Source organism: Melospiza melodia, chromosome 2 (assembly GCF_035770615.1).
Source record: "Melospiza melodia melodia isolate bMelMel2 chromosome 2, bMelMel2.pri, whole genome shotgun sequence".
In the NCBI taxonomy this organism is placed as follows: Eukaryota; Metazoa; Chordata; class Aves; order Passeriformes; family Passerellidae; genus Melospiza; species Melospiza melodia.
The window spans coordinates 81,528,477-81,550,544 of record NC_086195.1 but is presented as its reverse complement, the minus strand read 5'-3'; the positions used below and the strand labels follow the sequence as shown (position 1 = coordinate 81,550,544).

The window sequence follows — 22,068 nt, the reverse complement described above, 5'->3', positions numbered from 1 at the left end:
GTGGGATATCTTGTATAAACAAGAAGCAGAAGTTACTTCCAAGCCAGTTTATATCTTCCAATGTGGCATGTGTAGATGGACTTGAAACTTGGTTAGTTTCCATCCGACAACATTAAAATAATTTTTAAACTTGAAATTAGTGTAGTTTGATAGCTCTGCAGAAGCTGCTTGCTGTGTGGTGCAAGCAAGTTTCATTGTTTCATGTACAGCTTTTAAATATGGTTATTTTCTCTCTGTGCAGTCACAGGTCTGAAATTGAACAAAATGGAGTGATAGGAGGAAGGGCCATGTGGATTCTCTGATGTGGTCGGATATTGAAGGCCAGTGCAAAAATAGAGCATAAATCTGCTGTACTTCAGAATTAGTTGGTGCAAAACAAATTCTCCCAGATTAAAGATAACATTTAATCAATACTGAAGCAGCCATGCCAGAGAACTTGTCAAGAGTTATTTCCTGTGCCATGAACCAGGAAATAAAATATGCATAAAAATTTTTCTGTCATTTTTCCCCCCAAATTTTCTTTTTCTTCTTCTTCCCCCTCCCCCCACTCCTTTTCTTCTAAAATTAAAAAAAAAAAAAAAAAAAAAAAGGGAAGTCTTATTCACTTCTCTTAGAAGAGAATAAAGTGGAGATGCCAATGGAGATGGGTCAGCATCATGAAATTCAGGAGAAATGCAGTGTTAAGAGCTTAAGGCCTGGTATCCCATCATCACCTCAGGGTACCAGGGGAATGTGGGCACGTTCCCACCGTAGTTGAACCCGAGTGTGGATCACGGAGCCCAAACAGAAAGGGCACGGTGGGTTAATTCAGGAGGAACAGCTGCACTTCTCAAATGACAGCGAGGGAGATACAAGGACACTCAGGCGGAGGAAAGGGCTTTGTGACATTTTCAGCAAGACGAAGCTTCCTCCCGTAAGCCACACGCCGCAAGTTTGCATCACAGAAACATGTAGACCGAAAAACCATTTTAAAAGGGCCTTAGATATTACTGGAGAACGTGTAGGACAGGTATCAGCCGGCAGAGGCCCCGGTGCGGCCGGGTCGTGCGCTGGTGACCCGGAAAGCGGGGCAGGCCGGGGGAGCGCTCAGAGCCCGGGGCAGAGGCGCCCGGAGGGAAGCGGGGCAGGCCCAGGGAGCGCTCAGAACTCGGGGCAGAGGCGCCCGGCGGGATGAGGGCCCGTGGCGACCCGGAGCTCCGCCTCGCTCCGCCTCCTGCTGCCGCTCCTCCCCTCGGCGCGGACGCGCGGAGGTCGTGGCCGAGCGGGGCGTGCGGAGGCCGCGGCCGTGCCGGGCCCGCTCCGCTCCCCGGCGCTGTGCTCCGCTCCGCTCCGCCATGCTGGGCGGCTGCCGGCGGGCGCTGCCCGCGGCGCTGGGCCGGGCGCTGCGGGGCCGGGCGGCGGGACAGGGCGGCCGGGCCGTCAGCACCAGCTGGTGCCCCGTGGGCACTGCTTTCGATGTGAAGCAGCAGCAGCAGCAGCCGCTGCGCGGCGGTGCGGCGGGCAGGGACACGGTGAGCGGCGAGAGGGGAGGGCCGGGCCTGCTGCGGCAGGAGCCCTGGCAGCCTCGTGCTTTCCTCTGCTTGTCTCAACTGTTTTAAGGGAATTTTTGGGGGTAGTTTTTCTCTTGTGTGCAATATATTTTTGTAAGCGTTTATATTGCTTCTAGGAAACCCAAACGTTCTTGGTTTTGGACACAGAAGCGTTTGACAGTGACGGCCTTGTGCGTGGGAACGCTTTTTCAGTGGTGCCCATGTCCATAAAGTGAGATTGCCCCTTCCGTTCCCCCTGCCTGCCAGCCCTCCCCTGGCTGTGCCGCCCTTCCCGTGTCAATGCCGTGCCCCTGCGCTCGGACAGTGCCTCGGGAGCAGCCACGCTGCCCACATCCTCTTGCCTGGGCTTATTCTTGATGTCTTGCCTGTGGCGAGAAAAGGATTTCTTTGCTGATTTGGTGACAGCTGAGTTTTCTGATGCGTATCTTTTTAGCGTCAGGAACGTTTGTTCATGTGTCTTCTTACCCGGAGAGGGTAAGGTGGCGCAGTGCATACAGAAGAGGTGCAGCTGTAAAATCCAGGTATTTGCCTGCTGACTCAGCTATTCCTGCCATGGTGCCCAGCCTGGTGGAGCTGGTGAACTTTGGGTTTTAGAAAGGACAAATCTGACCTCTGTTTATAATCTGGCGCTTGCCTTGGAAACCTTGCTTCAGGTTGTCATGCCTCTGCAAGCACACTGGTGGAAGTCTTGCTTTGGGAAATAATCCAGTTAAATATTGTCCATTTGGCTGGTCTAGGGAATGTGTTCCAGGTGATTCACTTGGCCCACGATTCTTTTGGAATAGAGGTGCATATTTCAGGCTCACCAAGAGGCTGTGCCAGGTAGGATGTAAATGCAGAGACCAAGTGAAGACAAAAATGTTTCAGCCATGCAGCCAATAACATTAAAGAACAGATAGAACTACACCAGGCTTCATTTTTTTGTAATTTTTATTTTTTTACGTCAAACTTGATATCATATGTAATAGGAGTTCTACAGTTAATTTATCTCCAAGAGAAGATATATCCTTGTCACAGAGCACTACATGTGCTGGATGAGCTTGCTTGGGGGGGTGGGTGATGATGTCAGGAAGGCATGGAGCTCCCAGGGATATTGCAGGACACTGCATCCTCTGGCTGAGGATCCGAGGGCAGTCTTGAGTGTCTTACACAGCAAACATTATTCAAGAGTGCTGTGACACAAGGATATTTATGTTTTGTGCACATATGTAAAAATATAAAAATACCTTTCAATGTTCACTTCAGGCCAGTTTCTGTTCCCGAATAATACATTAAAACATGGGAAGTATGAGGAAAGGTTTTCTTTCATTAGCAAATAAAGAAGGTGCTTCTAGCAACAGTGACAGAAAGAAAATATGAAAAAGCAACCCAAAATGTTCTGGATGTGTACTTCAAGGGTTGCTTTTGCTTCAGAATATATACTTGTACAGAAAGCTGTCAATTTGTAGCTTTTTGATTTATTTGGTTAAATCGTTGCAAGCTGCAAACCTGCAGCTGACTGCTATAATAGAAAGAGTTTTCAGAATGTGGATTATAACTGACTGGTCTGCAGATTTGAAAATCCAGATTGTGGTTCTTAGATACTGAGGTTGAATTTGGAAGGGATGGATTTCCTGTGAAATCACATACCTTTCACTGTATGATGCTGTGGTCAGGAAGTGAGGAGATGCTCATGTTGTAGTTGGGCAAAGGGATGTATTGCTTGAAGAGATATTGCTTTAATTTCAATGAAATTAAGGAATTACTAGGATAAGATTTTTCACCCAGGGTGTGGTTGGGCACTGGAACAGGCTCCCCAGGGAAGTGGTCACAGCACTAAGCCTAACAGAGTTCAAGAAGTATTTGGACATGTGCTCTCAGGCACATGGTTTGACTCTTGGGGAGGGTGCTGTGCAGGGCTGGGAATTTGAATTCAGTGATCCTTGTGGGTCCTTTCTTCATGAGGAATGAAATGCAAAGCTTTTTCAAACAGTGTTAAAATGATAATACAAAAGCAAATCTTTAACTGAAAGCCTTCAAGGTGCACAACACGGTGATATGTACACATGATACTGTATTTCTACATTTTTATAAGATCAGTTGATTAGTATACCTATCAAATATTGTCCAATTAGAAGAGCAGCTGGGTTAGATAATTTACCCCCTGGGTTCAGCCTCATTGGAGCTCCCCCCAAGCCTCCCCCAGTCTTCTATCTCTGCATTTTATTATGTCTATGATACATAGTGCAAAGTAAAGTGTCCTTGCTAAACTAACAGGCAAGACTAAACAGAATTTCCAGAATGGATCAATAGGAGTTTGTTAGCTGTGAGAAAGAGAGCTGGGAAATTACTAGAAGTTATAACTATAACTTTTTATTTTTATATACAAAGTTATTACTATAACTTTGTAGACTGTATTAACAGTCTACAAAGCTACAAATACATGAAGAATACATAAAACCCAAAAGTCTTTAGCCATCACTTCCAACTTGGGGATTCTGTGATCCTTTGAAATCTTTTTCTTGTTGTAGGTCTACACTGCGGAACTTCTCCACAAAGCATTAGTAGTTTTGTTTGATTAGTGGTAGAACCTAAGTCTCTTCCATAAATGCAGAACCTAACCATCTGCATTTACCCTGCACAAGTAAGTGTTTACCTTGCCCTGTGGGACAGGGCCAGGCTTGATGGGAACTTTGGGAATAAAACAGTTCATTCCACAAACATTTTCACTTGTTGTTGATTATTCCTTTGTGGTCTGCTTCCAGTACTGGGGGCTCATTTAGTGAGCCTGAGACAGCTGTCCTGTTGCCTGCAATCTCTTGATATCTGGTGCTGCTGTCCAGTGAAGTGTTACAGTGTGCTAACTGGGGTCATTTGGGTAAAATTCTGTAGTGATAATTCAGTCTTGAAACAAAGGAAAGGTGCAGAAATCAAAGAGGGCAGTAGTGATGTGTTTTCCCTGTGTTTTGCACTGCAGGGTCTGTTTGGTGTTCCGGAGCTTAGCTGTCCAGAAGGATTTCAAGAAGCACAGGACAAAGCATTGCAAGAATCAGAGCAGCTTGTTCAGAAGGCATGCTCAACACCACCTGGGCCAGAGACTGTAATGATCTTTGATCAACTTTCAGATAGCCTGTGCAGAGTAGCAGACTTGGTATGTTATTTTTTTTTATTTTTACATAAATTCTTTTAAACTGGCTGAGCTTACACTATGTTCCATTTTATGATTTTCTACACTGCAGTAATAGTGCAGATAGCAGACCAGCTCCATGAAGTTTTGTGTTAAGATGGAAAATTAAATTGATTGAAAGTGAATTACAAAGGCTTTTACTAAATGACAGCAAAGTACAAATCCTGTCAAACTGTCCAGCTATTTTTAAGACAGATGCAAAAATAGTATAGAAGCCACAACCAGAAAAACAACAGTGAAATTGTACTTGTTCTTCAGCTGCAATATTAACACATAAACTCTCCAGCGTTACTTATATTGTAGAAAAGAGGGTTTTGATTTCAGAATTAAAGTTGGAGTGGCAATGCACATGTTTTAAGTTATGATCATTTTTAGGTGAAGGTCCATAAAAAACTTCCAGAGTAAAGGCAGCAGTATCTTATTAACACAAGAAAAAGGCAGCAATTTCTTAGATTGTATTTTTTGTCATCTACAGATTTAGAGTACTTGGTCTGATATTCTGCATCACAAAACTTTATTAGAGCATTTCATATCGCCCTCTAGAAGTTTGCCCAAAATATATCTTTTATCAAAGCATCATTCTTTGGTTGGAGGAAGCAGAACCAACATTCATACTGAAATCAGTTCTTAGTGAATAGATCACTGAGTTTTTTGAGGTCACTTGGGTTTTCACGTTTGAATGTCTCAGTTCTCCAATCTTGTTTCTTATTCTTTTATAGATTTAAGACATCTTTTGTGCCAGGCACTTTTTCCTTCTGAACGTACTTACAAGCTCTGTCGAGTCATTAGTTCTTATGTTTTGTATAGACTATGCCTAATTCTGATTAATCAGTCAATACCTAAGTAAAACTTTAATGTCAGAATTTAATGGCCATAGTTTTTTTATAAGTTTGCTGAGCTAAAATTATCTCTTTTGTATTATATTCAGGCTTTTTATGTTCACAGCTACACAGCTTGCAGAACTGTCTGGAAGTTATTTGGTCATTGTTGTCTGTTGTTAGAAATTTTGATACCTGTCATTCAGCATCTTTTCTGTCAGTATTATACAGGATTTTAAAAACTAATTCTAAGAAATAAAGATGTTAAGTTCTAAGGCTGCCTTTTCAATCAAAAGGCAATGTTTTACACTATCAGCTTGTTGCATGTATTTTCTGTAAAATCATGCTTAATATCTTCAATATAGTCCTAGACTTTAAATATGTTCCTAATATTTTAAGTCTATCGTTTCAGTGCTAAAACTGCCCTGACTTGGTGTCAGCAGTCATGGAAGCCCCTAGCCCCCCAGCCCCTTTTAGCATCCTTCTAGCCTTGTGAACCCCCAAAGGATTTGGAGATTTATAAAAAATCAGTATTTCTTCCTATTAGGAAATGTGCACATTTAGTGGTGGGCTTTCATCTTAACTAGAAAATTTAGTTTTAAAAATCTTTTTTGATAACATTTAAATATGTTGGAGTAGGTCTGTATAATGAGGACTCTAAGATACACACTGCTTAAAATGTTTTAAGAAGGGTGTGAATTAATTATGTTTATTGGAAGGATACAAGGCACTGTGTGGTTTAATAATTGTCAGCAAAGTTTTCTAGTCAACTTTATATTTTAGCCAAAAAAAGGCAAATTCTACAAAATTATTGCATAGAACTAAAAATAAATGTTAATATAAATGGAACTGCTTGAATGCAGTTTATTTATAAACTGGGAGGTTGTTTTATTTGTCTTTTTGCCTCACTGTTTTCTTCTTCTACTGTGTCAGGCTGATTTTGTAAAAGTTGCCCATCCTGACTTTGCATTCAGAGAGGCTGCTGAAGAAGCTTGCAGGAACATTGGTACTGTGGTAGAGAAGTATGTTTTCTTCTTGTTTTCTCTTTTTTGTTTCCTGTTTCCATATGAAGCTTTTAAAATTACTGTATGATCATCTATGAAAACAGCAATCAAGAAAAAATATTTGTGCGTGGGAACAAAGTGTCAGTCTTCTGTTACAGATATTTAAGGATTTAGTTTTGTTACAGTGTCTCATGAAAGGATTTTCTATTTTAGTTGCAGTTTATGACTCCGTGTCCCTGAAGCCCATCAAAGGCTCAAGTGGCATTTTTCTAGGACTTCTGACAATTCTCTAGTGGTTGTAAAGTTTATGGACAAAATGCTTGAAAGTGGATTTCTCAGGACTTTGATTAAGCGTACTATATGTAACAATATGACTTCAATATCTGAATACCACTTCAGACACAAAATTTGTAGAAAGAAGAAATTACTCAGGCTCATCAACTGTTGTGTGCATGTGTTTCATTGCCCACTGTATCCCACCTGGGAGTGTAGGATAACATGCCAGCAAATCTGATGGGCACAGTGTTACCTGCATGGGGACAGTGCTTGGTGTGTGGAAGTGTTCTGGGGATAGTAAGCTCTTAGTAGCCCAGTGGCAGTCAGCAGCACATTTATCTGATGGCAAACTTGAGCACAGGTTTTCCTTTAATGGAGTCCTTTCAAAGTAAGGATTAGAAAACATTCTTCCACCCTTATGCTCTCACCATGATTATCTTTGTTCATAAAAACATAGGCTGTGTTAGACTTGCTCATATTGCCACAAAATACCATCCAAAAATATTTTTCTGTCAGATGCACTATGCCTGTTTCCATGCTGGTTTGTCCACACATGCTCTGTATAGAAATTTTCTACTTTTTAGCTGTGATTGTGAACCAGAAATCACTTTGAAAACACAGTCCTTGGCTTTTAATGTTTTTTCACTAAATACTGCCTTTGAATGAGTAATACCAAGAAACTGAAATATTAGTCTGTTGTTAGTGCATGATTCCTTTACCCTTTATCTTTTCAGATTAAATACAGATGTTGAACTGTGTCAGAGTCTGAGACGTCTGCTAGGTGATGAAACTGTATTGAGTTCCTTAGATCCAGAAACCAGGTACTTATTAATGCTTATAGATCTTCATAGATTATAAATAGAACCTTGCAGATTTAGTTTCTTAGATGCCATGTGTTGTTCCTTATTGTATTTATATTTTGTGTTTTCTTAAATTAATAAATGCAACTTTTGGAAAACAAACCACATTTCCATTATTCATTTATTATTCTCTACCAAACTACCTGCACAAGAGTTAGGAAGTTTGTAGTTGTGTAATCTTGGAGAATGTGTCTGTTGAGCACAAGATATATTTATGCTGAATAACCTGAGATCTTGCAAGAACAAAATAAAAGAAAACTTAAGATTTTCTTCAATAATATTATTTTGATTAAAATTATATACTATACAGTGGTGTACATATCAATGTGCTTAGGAATAAAATTAGGAACAGACTATATAACTTGATTTCACTTTATAGAAATTTATTTATATTTTTCAAAATTAGATTAGCAGTATATTTATTGAAAGCTTACTTTATGGTTGCTGTAATGGGTTTAATTAGCTGCTTATGCAGTTACAGTTTTGAATTATTTATTCACTGACATGGTTAGACAAGCTTAATGAATAAGTTATTTCCTTCTTCCTTCTTTCACCACAATCAAGGATGTTAGATTTGGAAAGATATTTTTCTGATGTTAAAATAAATGAAGTATGAAACGAAATTAAAATGGTGATTTGCACAAATTGTTTGAACATCTAGATTAAGGTACTGGAATTATTTTGAAGGATATTTTCAAAGCAGATGACTAAACTAAGAACAAAGGACAAATTGTTTCTCATTGAGTGAATTATTAAGGACCTAAAATGTAGGAAATCTTTGTCCATAATAAAAACATTCATATAACTGTGGTGTTACTCTCTGTGAAGGACATGAAACATAAATAACCACTAAAGGCAAGATCTATTAAAAAATGCTGCTTAGTATTAAATGAGGCTGTTTTAACAGGGATTTACTGTATTTTTAGGCGAGTGGCAGAACTTTTTATGTTTGATTTTGAGATCAGTGGCATTCATTTGGATGAAGAAAAGGTAATTTCTGGCTACAATGTATGAACAAAAGACCAGATAATGAAACATGTGGGACATGAAATCTCATGCTTCTGGGTCAGTTTGTCCTATGTGGAATTGTGTTGCCTTAGAAGTGATTAATTTTGACTATTTTAAATCACTTCTAAAGGCAGTTTTTAAATAGTTGGTTGTTCTTTGTAGTTTGGTCCTCATCATTCCTTTCTGTTCTGGGGAGTTATAAGCAAGTCCTGGGATCCTCTTTTCTTTCTTTGGTGTCTGCATCAGATATTTAAAATAGCTACTCAGTTGTCAGAACAAGATATTTACAGAGAGGGAAAAGCAGCACTCCATGCACCTTGATGACCTTGAGGTTAATCAAGTGGAGTGTGTTAGAAGGGTTCAGGTGTGTGTTCAGGCACTCCTGGGGAGCTCACGTAACCAGAAGTTGTAAATCTTGTTCAAAATTGAGTATCTAGGCATGGTCTGATTACCTTGGGCTGTCTTGGAGCTTTTATATACTTTTACAGTAGTTAGTGATGGATTTTTCAAACCCAGCAGCTTACACCATGCTTTGTTGTATGGATGATCTGTCTGTTCAGAGTTCATGTCACTGTATGAAGTTAATTCCTTGTTTATTTGAGTTATGCCCTCCAAAAAGATCCATACAAAAGCTCTTCTACCAGACTGATGCTAAAGAGTTATTCTGAAGATAATGGTTTTAATGGTGTTTTGTGACCTAGAAAATGGTTCTAGAATGTATTTTTACAATTACATTGTCCAAAGAACAACCCTGAAACTTCAGTTCTGGAGTTTGTCTGATTTGGCTATTGGTTCTATGATGCTTCATCTCCTTTCAGTTACAATTTCACTTATTTTTGCATGTTTTCCTCTTCCTCCCCTGCCTATCCCACTTTCCTTGCTTGCTGCTCAGTGTTTCTTTTCATTTCTCATTTAAGATTTTAGTAATCCTTCCCTGTTTTAAGTTGAGGTTTACTTCTTCTACAAAGACTTCCTGCTTTTTGAAACAAAAATCTAAGATATATTTTCAAGAGAAGGGGTGGGAATGGGAGGACAGAGATCATGTTATGTCATTCTTTGGATTTTACAAGATATGTTGTATCTGTACCCTCAGCCTTTGTTTATATTGTCTGTGAACCCACAGACAATAAAGACCACAGTGTACTAATGTGAGCAAGTTCACTGAAGCACATCTTGTATGATTAAGTGTGTGAAATACTGTGATGATGATAAAACTCTAAATCACAAACTCCTAAGAGAAGGATTGAAATACTAAATAGTTTACAGTCTCCAGAAAACAGCACAATACAAACAGGAAAAAGAGAATTTTATTCTATATCTGTTTTAGGGTATCTCTCTTAAAGATGCTTCTTTTTTTATTCAATGTTTTACATAGCAATCAGTTACAAGTTAGCAAAGCTTGTGTAATTTCTACTTGAACTCCACTGTATATTTTTGTACTGCAGAAACGTGGGCCTTTTCTTTGAAATTTCAATGCTGTATGAGCATCTGGTCTTGTTGACTTGCCCTGCATTATGACTTTATTGATTCTTGTAGGTATAATCTTAAGTGTTGTACTTTCTGCTTAATTTTTGAAAGAGTCCTTTAAGGTTTAAAAACTTTGAGTTCTGCTTGTATTCTGTCTGAAGATACTGTTTTGTACTTTATTTTTCTTACAGCGTAAAAAGGCAGTCGAGCTCAATGTGAGAATATTGGATTTATGTAACGAATTTCTGATAGGAACTCACATTCCCAACAAGATTGACAAGCATGTGTTGCCAGAGCACATTCGGTATAATTTTACAGCCGAAGGCAATTACCTACAAATTGCTGGTCTGCATGCTGATTGTCCTGATGATCTGGTTTGTATTCCCTGACTTTACTTTGGCATCCTTTATACCAGAAGTGCATATCAGTTATTAGACTTGTTAGTGAGTCAAATCTATGTTGTTTGTGATTATGCTGTAATTACTAACAGGGAAAAACTCTGTTAGAATGTAATAATCAATGGCATACTTGACAGCAGCAGGTATGAAGTAATGGCTGTGCAGATCCTGAATGGCTGTAGGAAGAAGAGGGGCAGAATACAGACTGGATTTTAGGCAAGCACACTTCAGTTTATTCAGAGGTGGGATCCCATGAAGTGCAATTCTGAAGGGCAAAGGAGCTCAAGAAAGCAGACAGTTCTCTAATGGCAGCATCCTCCCAGTGTGTGAGAGGATTGAGATACTCAATGTATCCTGATCCTTAGAAAGCCAAGCAGATGTATGAGGAACCAGGCTGGACAAGCAAACAACTCTTAACAAAGCTCATCTCCAAAAGATACCATACATGGAGTGGAAGGTACAAGATCCAGAGGAGGAATGTAGAGACATTGCCTGTATGTGTAGGTATGATGTTGGGAAGGTCAAGGCTCAACTGCAGTTGTGACTTGGAAGGGACATCAAAAGCAATGAGAGCAGTTACTGTTGCATTGGTACTAAAAGCCTGAGCAAGGAAAACCTAGGCTTGGTATTGAGTAAGGTGGGTGACAGAGGCACCAGACAGATAAGGCTGAGATGCTCATCACTTGCTTTTGTCTCAGTGTTCATCAGTGACTTTAGTCCAAGGCAGGAGATTACAGTCTAGATTGGTGAACAACCAGATAGGTGAAAAAACAAATTTCAGGATCAGAGAGTGGTGGTTGAAATGCACCCTACAGGAAGACTGGTAATGGAAGAATTCTTGCAGGAGTCTATCCTGGGTTCCCTGTTTAACACCTTTATCAGTGACATAGAGGAAGTGACAGAAGGCTTGCCTACCAGATGTGCAGGGGAGAGCAAATAGGGAGGAACAATCAATACACTTGATGGTGAAGGCTGACATTCAGAGTGGCCTAAAAGCTGGGATAATGGTTCAGTGCCAGTCTTACATAATTCAAAAAGGACAAGAGCAAAATCATACACCTGGAAATGGAGAACTCCTGGTTTTAGGTCAGGCTGGGACTGCCTGGCTGGGTGTGATCTGTGGCAAAGGCCCACAGTGCTGGTGAGCAGCAAGTTGAGCACGAGCCAGCAGTGACCCTGGCAGCAAAAAGCCAACAGCATCTGGGCTTCCCTTAGACACTGAGTGGTGAGATTGTAGCCCCACTCTTCAGGAGTGTCTTCAGCAGAGGCCACCAAGATGGGCAGTAACTGGAGTGTGTTCACTGTAAGGAAGGGCAGGAGGATTTGGGCTTGTTCCCCCTGTAGCAGGGGTGGTTTTGGGGGACCCTGCCAGCACCCTCTCCTACCTACAAGGAGGTCATGGAGAAAATAGAGCCAGGCTCTTCAGCGTGGTGCATGACAGGAGAACAAGTGTCAGAAGGCAAAAGTTGAGAAATGCCAGTTGGAGAAGTTTTTCCTGCTGATGATAACCAAGCAGTGAAACAGTGAGATCATCCTGTCTCTCCCATATGTGCAGGGTTTCAGGACTAGACTGGAAAAAGCCTTATGTGACTTGGTCTTAGCTCATAGCTGTCTCTGCTTTGTGCAGGAGGTTGGATTAGAGACCTCGTGAAGTCCCATCCAACCTCAATTATCCTGAAAAAAAACTTACTTTAGTTATTGTTAATGTTGATTTTCTGAAAAAGAATTAATTTAGAGTTATAAATTTAAAATTAATTTAGACTCATTGAAATATGGCAGTGGCACTCTAGACTTTTAGTTACAATTCTAGGATCAGGAGCATATTGAAACATTTCAGGGTTCTTTCTTCACTTATGCTATGTAGAGAGCGGCTTAGTTCAGATGAAGGCATGTATAAGTTGTTGCTGGATTTCTTGAGCTTATTCCATATGTAGAAATAAAATTATTTGTGATTGGTTTGTGAAACATAAAAGCATTTTATTAAATTTTATGAGGCTTCAGGTAGTTTTTTTTTTTCAGAGTTATGAAAAGACCCAAACTAAAGACCCTAACTAAAAATATGAGAAAAGGAGAAAGTTTATGGGTAGATGGGCAGACTAATAGTTTTCTACTACAAAAGAAATAAGGCTTTTCTCTTCCTCTCTTTTCTCTCCCCTGACCCTGTCTCTTTTTCTTGTCAGATTCTGCCATTAGCAAACTTAACTGATATGCAGAGAACAGCTTGGGTTTATTTTCAGAAGTTTTAATGAGTTAAAGCAGCCCACAGAGTGGTCTGAAAAGCACAGATGTTGGCAGAAAGAGGGAGGTGATGACAGACTGCTGACAGGAGTAGAGAACAGGACCCTTTTTGGCATTCTTGATCTGTTAGGTTGTCTCATTGCATTTCCTCATTCCACTTTTAATGGGTAAGAGCTGTAATTGTCAGGCAGTTGTAATTAGTATTGTTAAAAGATTTTAGGCCTTTTCCCACCAATATCAGTGGAATACAGCTGTTATGCCAATCTTCAGTTGCATTACTTGTTTCTGTTAAAAATCACTCTGTCGCAATGTGACTCTTTTTTTCCTTGCATTAGGTGCGAGAAGCTGCTTACAAGATTTTTCTGCACTCAAACTCTCAGCAGCTGGCTCGATTGGAGGAGCTGCTTGTGAGCAGGAACAGCCTGGCACAGCTGGTTGGCTATGACACCTTTGCCCACAGGGCTCTTCAGGGAACAATGGCCAAAAATCCAGGTAGTAAGGCATGTATGGAAGGACATGTTGAGAAGTCAAACGTGTAACATATGAGATCAAAGGTTGTTCGTTTCTTTAGCTAAGTTTGCACATAATTCTTCCAGTGAAGTGTTCTATTGCAGTTACATTTTGGTGTATGCCATACTCAGTGGTCACTGTAAATAACAGTACTCACTGAGGAGGATCTGGTGTTTTAGTTCAGAATTGATGCTCACTCCTTAGATTATGAAGGTGTTATTATCTCAGCACATAACAAAGTAAATGGAGTACTAGATTATCTTAAAATAATGTCAATGGAGTAGTTTGTTAAAAAAAATCTAATGGAATTTTTATTTGGAATAGTAAATGTAAATTTAACATCCTTTAAATTTAACATCCTTTAAATTTAACATCCATCTCATGTAAATTTAACATCCTTTGGGAAGGGAAGAATAATTTTAATATTTTGTCCTTCCTTCTAGAAACAGTAAGACAATTTCTAGAGAAGCTTTCTGAGCAGTTGTCTAAAAGGTATGCCTTTTTCACTATGTTTTTTTTTTTAACCATACTCTTTATTTCAAGAATAGAGGGACTTGTGCAATAATAAGCTAGTCAGTGCTGCTTCTTATGTGCTTTGATTAAATAAAAACCAAGACTTCCCCAGAATTTTGAGAGAGAAAAAAAGCTGTGTGCTTAGAATAGATTCTCTGTCTGTGATCAGAGAACACCCCGGACTGAATGCAAGAAGTGCAGTTAACAGCAAACAGGAAGACCAAGTTGAAGTGTGGAACACCTCTCCTGGTCTTCTTGCCATATGCCAACTCCATACATTTTGCACCTATAAATAAATTTCCATCTTTGTCCCTCTTGCCACCCTGAGCTCCACACAGCACAAAACAGTTTCATCACTGGGTATAAATGGGGTGTATTGTAAGAATGAAAATGCTTTTGAGCTGTACAACCACACGAAGAGGGACTGAATTTGAAAGTACCTGAATGGCAGGAGCAGATTGAAAAGATTTTTGGACTGTTGTATGTGGACCTGCCATTTTATCTAGTCATTTTATATAATACTATAAATCTCTGATGATGGACATTTTATTAGGATGTAATATTATCATGTACTGTATTTTGCTGCTCAAAAATCTTTCATTAATGTTTTCATCATAAAAATATTTTTCAGAACTCAAAAAGACTTTGAAATGATGACAAAGATGAAAATGAAGCTCAATCCCCACAATTCAGTAAGTTACATTTAAAAAATGTAGTACAAGGTAATCATGTTCTACAATTACTTCTACTTCAGTGTATAAGATGGAGTAGAATTAGAAACATTCTCTCTACTGGCTTCAAATGCTTTCTGACCACTTAGTTGCTGTATTAAAACTAAATACTGAGTATTTGCTGTTGGTTTATACAAAGTGATACTGAGATAAGAAAAACATAAAGCTGTGAAAGGGACTATCACTTTGCTTTGAATTAATTAACATTTGATAAATAAAGGTTTTACTTTAGGTTAGATTCAAGCCCAGTTTGTGTACTACATTGAATGTATCTTAATGCTGTACATATCTAGATTTATCTTTTTATTTGAACTGAGTGTATTTCTTGAAATCTGGTATGAAGTCCTATCATATAGTTGAATAAGAAGAAGACCAATCTTCAAGAAGTGTTTAAAAAGTTTTCAGGTTATGATATATGATGCTATTTTTGGATTGAGCCCTAAATGTTTCAGATTACTTTTCAAAATTCTGTGACTTAGTGAAACTGCAAAAATACTCAAGTGAAACAAAACTTTTACTCTGGGTTCACTTGTTGTCTGTTATTGTAATTATAAGCTGGAATTCTCTTTCAGATGCTGATGCCATGGGATCACCCCTATTACAGTGGAGTCCTTCGTGCTGAGAGGTAAGCTCCTTATGTTCCTGATTGTAATGTAAATGAGTGTCCTTGCAATAAAGACAAAGAAAGTCCTCAACATAAACAGGATTTCTTTCTTTGAAGATGTACCTCAAGATGAAAAAATAAATATTATCTGGTGGGAGAGTTGTTTGTAATATTTTTTAGTTACTGCTCGAATGTCTGTACACGTTTTTGGCTCCTGTGTTGTTTTGCAAGGAAATATTGGCCCTCTTTGAAGATAAAAGAGGACGAAGCAATTCTAGAACTGATAGAAAATCCTTATTCTTGTTTTGCTTTTTGTTCTTAGCTGGGCTGTACTAATGTTTAAAAATAAATTTTGAACCCTGAATACATTTCAACTTCATATTTTATCTTCATTGTGTTTCTTACTGAATGTGCAACTTCATCCTCTTTTGCAGACTTGAAATAGGAACTTTTTCCGTAAATCTTTACTGTTTATGGATAGAATTCATTCTTATCTCTCTTGCAAAGACTGGGAAATAAATCCTTTACACAGACTTAAATAGTGCACAGGGCCTTTGCACATAATGAGATGTCAGCTCTGAAAGATGTAAGCCCTGCATGTTGCCTTTATTAGATCAGCAGCAGTGACCTTTGAGGTTTCTGTTGGAAAAGATAATTGAAAGATGTGATGCTCTCACAAGGGGGTTTAGATAAAAATTCTTCCTTCACTGCAGATTTACAGTTTTTTGGTTTTTAAACAAACATAGACTGGATGTATCTGATTAAAATAGTAGTTTACTCTGGATCAGAAAGCTGTGGTAGTATAGACAGCATGAAAGGATTGCTAGAAGCTGGCCTCGTCATTTTCAGAATTGGTGTGTGCCATAATGGTTAGAGCATTAGGTGTAGAAGGCACTGGGTTTTTTACTTGTCCTGGAAGAGTCTTCTGGTGCTGATTGTCCTTAGTCTTAGTGGTCTTACTGTCCTTCTTAGATCTCCTCATGAAGCTAACCATCTCATGGTTGAGTTGCTGATGATCGCAAGTAGATTATTCTGCTCTTTTTGGCATTAGAAAGAAAAATATTTCCTTTCCTTGGAGGGCTTTGTAAGAGACCCAATTAAGTTACTTTAAGAATTGCATGGTGTCTTTGTGAAGGGAGAGCTGCAGGTAAAACAGACCTACACATTGGCAGTGTATCTTTGCTATTTTTTTGTATTCAGGTACTAAGTCTGAAAGTGTGAAGAGTCTCCTGAATGTGTGTAGGGCCTCCCTGCTTACAATCCAGGATTGGGGCCCAATGTTTTTCTCCCTCCAGCTTGGGTAGGACTATTTGTTTCTGGCAGATATACAAGCATCTGCAAGACAGGGACGAAAAAGTAGTTTTCCTTTCCATTGTGTGCAAAGCTGCTTTGCTTTAACACAAGAGTGTAGATCTTTCATGGGCCTGTTTTCTGGATAGTTGCCTGTCTTTGGAAAAAGTGTTTGATCTAACTGCCTGAACAAGGCCTTACATTTGTTCTGCTCATGTTGTGGGTGGTTAACAGGATACTGGACACTGGGTAATCAGCTCTGAAAAGTAAAACTCACTACTCCCCTGCACAGTCTCAAAGACTGTGCTCTATGAGTGAAACTAGGCAGGATGAGAATATACCTTGTCATGTCTCTGCCCTAAATGCCCTGTTGCCCAAATGGGAATCTCCTATTCTTTATCTTCTATTTGTACTTTCCTTGTTTGACCACATCCCTTCTTGAATGCCCTGTGGATACTATGGTATGTTCAGTTCAGCACTTTTGTAACTGGAAGATGAGAACTGTATCTGTCACACAAACCTTGATGCTTGGCTGGAGTTTGACTTTTGGCTGTTTGTTGTTACTCCTTTTTTAACGGAGCCAGTTATCTCATAGTATTAAATTATTCATCTAAGGAAAAGTGATGTTATTTTCCTTGGTTGGTTGGTTGGTTGGTTTTTTCCATAGGAAAATTATGGAATGCTTTTAAAAAATTGTTTTTCTTTTTTTTTATTTATAAGCTCAATAAATAATTTATTTTTACTTATGTCCTATTATGTTTTGCATATTTTCATCTTGGAATCACAGAATATATTTTTAAACAAGATGCACTTAACTGTCATGCCTTTCTCCTGTTCTTTATTTAGTCTGTTAGATTTTTTTTTTTTTTTGTTCTCCAAGGGTTTCTTTCTTTTGGAAGAAATTTACTTTTAGCTTTAGGTCTTTAACAGAAATGCCATGGTTGTATTTGTAGTAGTGCTGTGCACATAGCATGGCTTATGTATTTGTCTCTCATGTTTTGGGACTCAGTAGTAGTTTGCATGGTAGGTTTTTGTATTAGGAAATTCTCTTTTCTTCTGCTTAGTAAAACATTTTTGTTGATAGGGCAGCAAATGTATGTTTTTGAGTATTGCCTTTGGACTAATGCTGTCACCGTGGCTCCAGCTGAAGTACAGACTCATCATTTTCTAGGTATTGTCAGGTACATGAGATGCAGATTATCTGTACAAATGCAGGTATAAAGAAAGAGACTATGGGGATTCAGTTCTTAATTAAGTAACTCAGCACTAGGGGGTGCAAGAAATATTCGATGGGACTGTATGTCTGCTGGAAAATGTTGGCCTATTCAGCCATTCCTCTTTAGTCCTCCAGGTTTTGACCAGCTACATCTCACATGACTCTAAAACTCGTGACATGTTTTTAATGTGTCTATTTTATATTTGCAGCATGTTGTGCATTTTAAATTTATGTATATATTTTGTCTAGTAAATATACATTTAATCTTTACTGTAGCAGTATTAAAGAACCAAATCCTTCACCAGATTTCTAATAACTAGTTCTAAGAGGTAGATGTTTACTTCTGAAGGATGCAGAATGCCCTCATGCGTTTGGACTGTAGAGTTTTGATGCTGTTTGCTGTCGCATCGGGTTGGTTTTTGTCGCTTCTTTTCTCGTCGTTCCCGACCGTCGCTGCTGTGCTGTCCCTGGAACAGCAGGAGGCGCTCCAGACTCAAGCCGCAGCGTTGCGGTTGTTCTGTCTAAACCCGGCCACAACAATTTTGTTTCTGTCAGCTTTCACCAAGTCTTTTCCCTGGAAACTTGATCCTACTTCAAAAGTGTAAGCCTCCTGTTGATGGGAACAGGATATGTTCCTTTTTTTTTTTTTTCCCCAGCCTATGTTAAGTAGCCTCTCTGGCTTTAAACCTACACTTAAGACAGTGTAATGTTTTTGTAGCTGTAGTTTAAGAGGCAGGGAAAATACATGTCGGTATAAATGTACTTTTAAGAGAAACAAGAGACAAAAGTCTGAAATTCATGGTAGTAGTTTCTTAAAAGAAGATAGAGTAATTAGGAGAACCTCAAGAATTTTGGCAGGCTAAGGGTAATAAACCAGTGAATGCTAGGACATGCTTCGGCGTCTAACAAGTAAGAAGCTGTCTAATATGTATATTATAAAAATAATAATGTTGCATTTTAGTGCAGACAAGTACCCAAGTATTAATTAAATTGCATTACTTCTCAGTAAGTGCAGCTGTAATTCTCAGGGCCCTGATCCTGCAAAGATATGGTAGTCCTGCTGACTTCTTCCAGGTCAGAGAAAAAAGCACAACAGAAAATCACCACAACATGCTGTGAGAGACTTTTTGAGGTCAGCCATTTGCCTTGAAGGTAGGATTGGCTGTGCTTAGTCACTTCTGACAGAGGTGCAGAAGTGTTCTTCAGAACCATCAGCAGTGAGCTTTGTGTATTTGGTATTGACTTCTGTTTCCTTAACCTGTGGTTCTTGCCAGGCTGAGTTGACTTCACTGGTTATAATTCACTGTTAGGACTTTTGCCAAAATGTCCCAGGTCTTATTCCACTTGAAGCTGTGATGTGCTTGCAGAGTACTTACAGATCAATGCAAAAATTAGTTTCTTTCCTGATGTGTAGGAAAGAGAAGCCACCATGACAGCTGCAGGCATTTTGGATCTGGGGGTGCCAGTTTAGCAGAGATTAGGAATAAATCACTTCCTTTCTTGTTGGGACTATACATGGTTTACTGGCTTCAGGGGAGGGTGGGCACCATTTCTGGGTTTTTTCAGGGGCTTACCAAGTACCAAGGTATGAAAATGTGACTGGATGTTTCACAAGTTCCTAAAAGCTGCAATTAATATTGAGGTTTGCAAGTTACTAGTAAAGAAACTTGTTCATGGATGCTTTTTGTAAAATTATTTTTAGTTTTATGAAAGACTGTTCTGTCTTGGGAATGCCATGTGGAAGTAGAGCCCAGACTTTTTGCAGAACTTGTGAGAAAACTGTCACTGTTCAATTTGAAAGCTGAAGTGGAAACGTAATGCAAAATGTAACTAGGAAATCTTTCAACCAAAGTGCTCAGAGAGGAGAACTTCATGTAACAAACTATTTGTAAGAAAGCTAAGGCATCCCTTCTGTTAAATCAACTAATGGAGGTGTAGAAAGTCTACTTTAACTCACCAGTCACTAAAGCTGGTGGATTAAGATTTTTGGAGGAAAATCTGAAAGTTACTGAAAAGCATTGCTGTAAAGCAGAATTCAACTTTCAAGAATTATTTCTTTATTCAAAACATTGTGGAAGAACAAAGAAATTGTTGATTTGAAAACTAAATCAAATCTAAAAGTTGTGTGCAGTGTTGATACCAATATTCTAAAGTACCCCTTGACCTCCTCCAAAATATTCTACGAAGTACAATTAGCAGAAAGAAAAAAGGAATGTGAAATACAGGTGCTACTTTATAGTTGATGAGAGTACAAAGGCATTCTATTATTATTATTATTGTTATTATTTTTAAGAAATCCAGAGTCTTCTATAAATCATGGTTCAGAGCCTCCCTTTAGGTAAAGAATTAAGTTTCATAGTCTGGCATGTAATGAAAATTGGAAGGGGTTTTCCTGGTCTTGATCTTTTCAAGTTAACCTGAGGGGTTCATCTTACTTTTATCTTTACTAACAAGATCTTTTCAAGTTTTTTTGAAAGTTTTGACAGGATCGGTTTTATTAGAGATAGTTAACTTTGTCGTCTATATTTTTGTGGATATCAACAGGATAATAATTTTTCTCACAAAAACCCCCAAAGAGGTCAGGATATATCAGGGACTACATATAATAGCCACCGATAAGAATTTTTGCCTGGCAGCTAATTTGCAATTGTTGAGTCTGAATGCTTGTGTTCTGAAGAGCAGTGATCCTGATTCAAATATCCCTAATGTTCAATTTTATAAAAAGCATTCTTAATAGAATAGATGAAAGTCATGTTGCACAAAACAGTCTTAGCCTCATTCCATAGACACAGCTTAAAGGAAAGTGATTTTAGGAGTCTGCATTTTATTTAGACTCAGTGAAGTCACAGAAGCTTAGAAATAATTATTTATAATCAGATACTACATCTTTGTTTCTCACAAAGGCACAGCCTTTTTGTTTGAAGCCTGCTGTTCTTGAAGAATAACCAAACCTCATTGTGTCAGTTAACTTCTTTTTATAATCGTTTTTTTAATTGGTTTGGCTACTTTGCTTCTCTTAAAAATACTGCTGGGCTGCAAACTGTGGAAGTAAAGTGTCTGGATTTCTTAAATGTAGTTTATCCTTTAATAAGAAGTAGGAATTTACATTAAAGAAACTACAGCTTTCTTTGATATTTCTACTTTTGTTAGGAGGCTGCTGAGATTACTCTTTGTAAAGTTGCTTAGCTCACATTCTGACATAGAATATATGAGAATTTTCATTATTTCTTGGGCTTTGTTATAAATACAAATGCTTTGGCATTTGAAATCAGATGTTCAGAGTGAATTAAGTTACTGCAATATGCAAAATGAATACAGAGCAAACCTATTATGTTCAAGTCTGTGTCTCAGTCTTTCACAGTTTTCGACATGTAAGCATGAGAGTTACGCAATTCTACAAGAGAAACAATTAATTTAAGGTTCATTATTACAATAAAAGGGACCTCTGAGTCTTGATTTTTATCTTTCTTAAGTCAAAGCAGTTTAACTGAAAGTTTGGCACAGAGGAAAATATTCTTTTCCATTGTAGAGGAGTTCGTGTATATATTTGTTGATGCTGTTACTGATTTATGCAGGGTGAATGTGTGTTGCTGTCCCCTTTTTTTACATAAATGCTATCTTTCCTACATCAAAACTAAAAGCAACCTTTTAAAAATAAATTATTAATATCTAGGCATGTACAAAATCCTTGATTTCAGGAAGTCTTCTTTTAGATTGATCATTGTGTTTTCTGATGGGTGTGTGTATGTCTGTAACGGATAGAAGTTTTGATATTTCCTTTTCCTGTTCTTCCAGAATTACATTCAGATCCTTTAAGTTTCACATAATGGCTTAAGAAAAATTTATGTGCTCAAGTTCAAGGGTAGTTGGGAAAATCTTTTTGTAGCAGAGCAAATTGCAAATATCAAAAGTCAATCCATACCTGTGGTTTTTTTTACTGGGGATATGCGAGGGGAAATCTTACATGGTAAGAAATCTTTTTGACTGGAGTATATAGTTCTCTGCAAAGTTAACACCATCTGAGATCCATCTATTTTGCCTGCATTTTCAAAGGCAAATTCCCATAGAAAGTACTGTGCTTTTCATCCTTTTGGGATCCAACTGTACAACAGAGAAGCCTAAGTTCCAGCAAGAAGCAAGAGCTCATAGCTGAGCTCTAGACTTGTGCTAGTTACCTCTGACTAGTACCTTATGAAGCTTGAAAGTGTCATAATGTTTGTGTCTGCCCTTCTCTGGTGACATGGGTATCCTAAGGCCCAGAACTCACATTTTAAGCAAAAGGGTATCCAGACAGGGAGTTTGATTCTTGGCCTGGCTTACTTAGCTGCCCTGAATCCTTTTTCTTCCTTAGGAAATACTGTAACCATGTTTCCATGTGTTTGCCAGCTTTGGAGACAGCAGTACAGTGTCTTTCTGGTG

General features: G+C 38.7%; 1 protein-coding gene across 2 annotated transcripts in view; it reads left to right on the top strand.

The window, feature by feature from the left end:
- The first annotated feature begins 1,334 nt into the window (after nucleotides 1-1,334).
- Nucleotides 1,335-22,068, top strand: part of MIPEP (mitochondrial intermediate peptidase) — a 65,686-nt gene continuing 44,952 nt past the window's right edge. The window contains exons 1-10 of one of the 2 annotated variants that reach the window (XM_063149042.1): nucleotides 1,335-1,511; nucleotides 4,507-4,680; nucleotides 6,468-6,556; nucleotides 7,549-7,635; nucleotides 8,601-8,664; nucleotides 10,341-10,523; nucleotides 13,121-13,277; nucleotides 13,739-13,787; nucleotides 14,440-14,500; nucleotides 15,112-15,164. In XM_063149042.1, the coding sequence (XP_063005112.1) occupies nucleotides 1,335-1,511; nucleotides 4,507-4,680; nucleotides 6,468-6,556; nucleotides 7,549-7,635; nucleotides 8,601-8,664; nucleotides 10,341-10,523; nucleotides 13,121-13,277; nucleotides 13,739-13,787; nucleotides 14,440-14,500; nucleotides 15,112-15,164 (1,094 nt within the window). Of the gene's footprint in view, nucleotides 1,512-4,122; nucleotides 4,174-4,506; nucleotides 4,681-6,467; nucleotides 6,557-7,548; nucleotides 7,636-8,600; nucleotides 8,665-10,340; nucleotides 10,524-13,120; nucleotides 13,278-13,738; nucleotides 13,788-14,439; nucleotides 14,501-15,111; nucleotides 15,165-22,068 lie in introns of those variants that run through there. The other variant, XM_063149043.1, reaches the window with a different exon arrangement.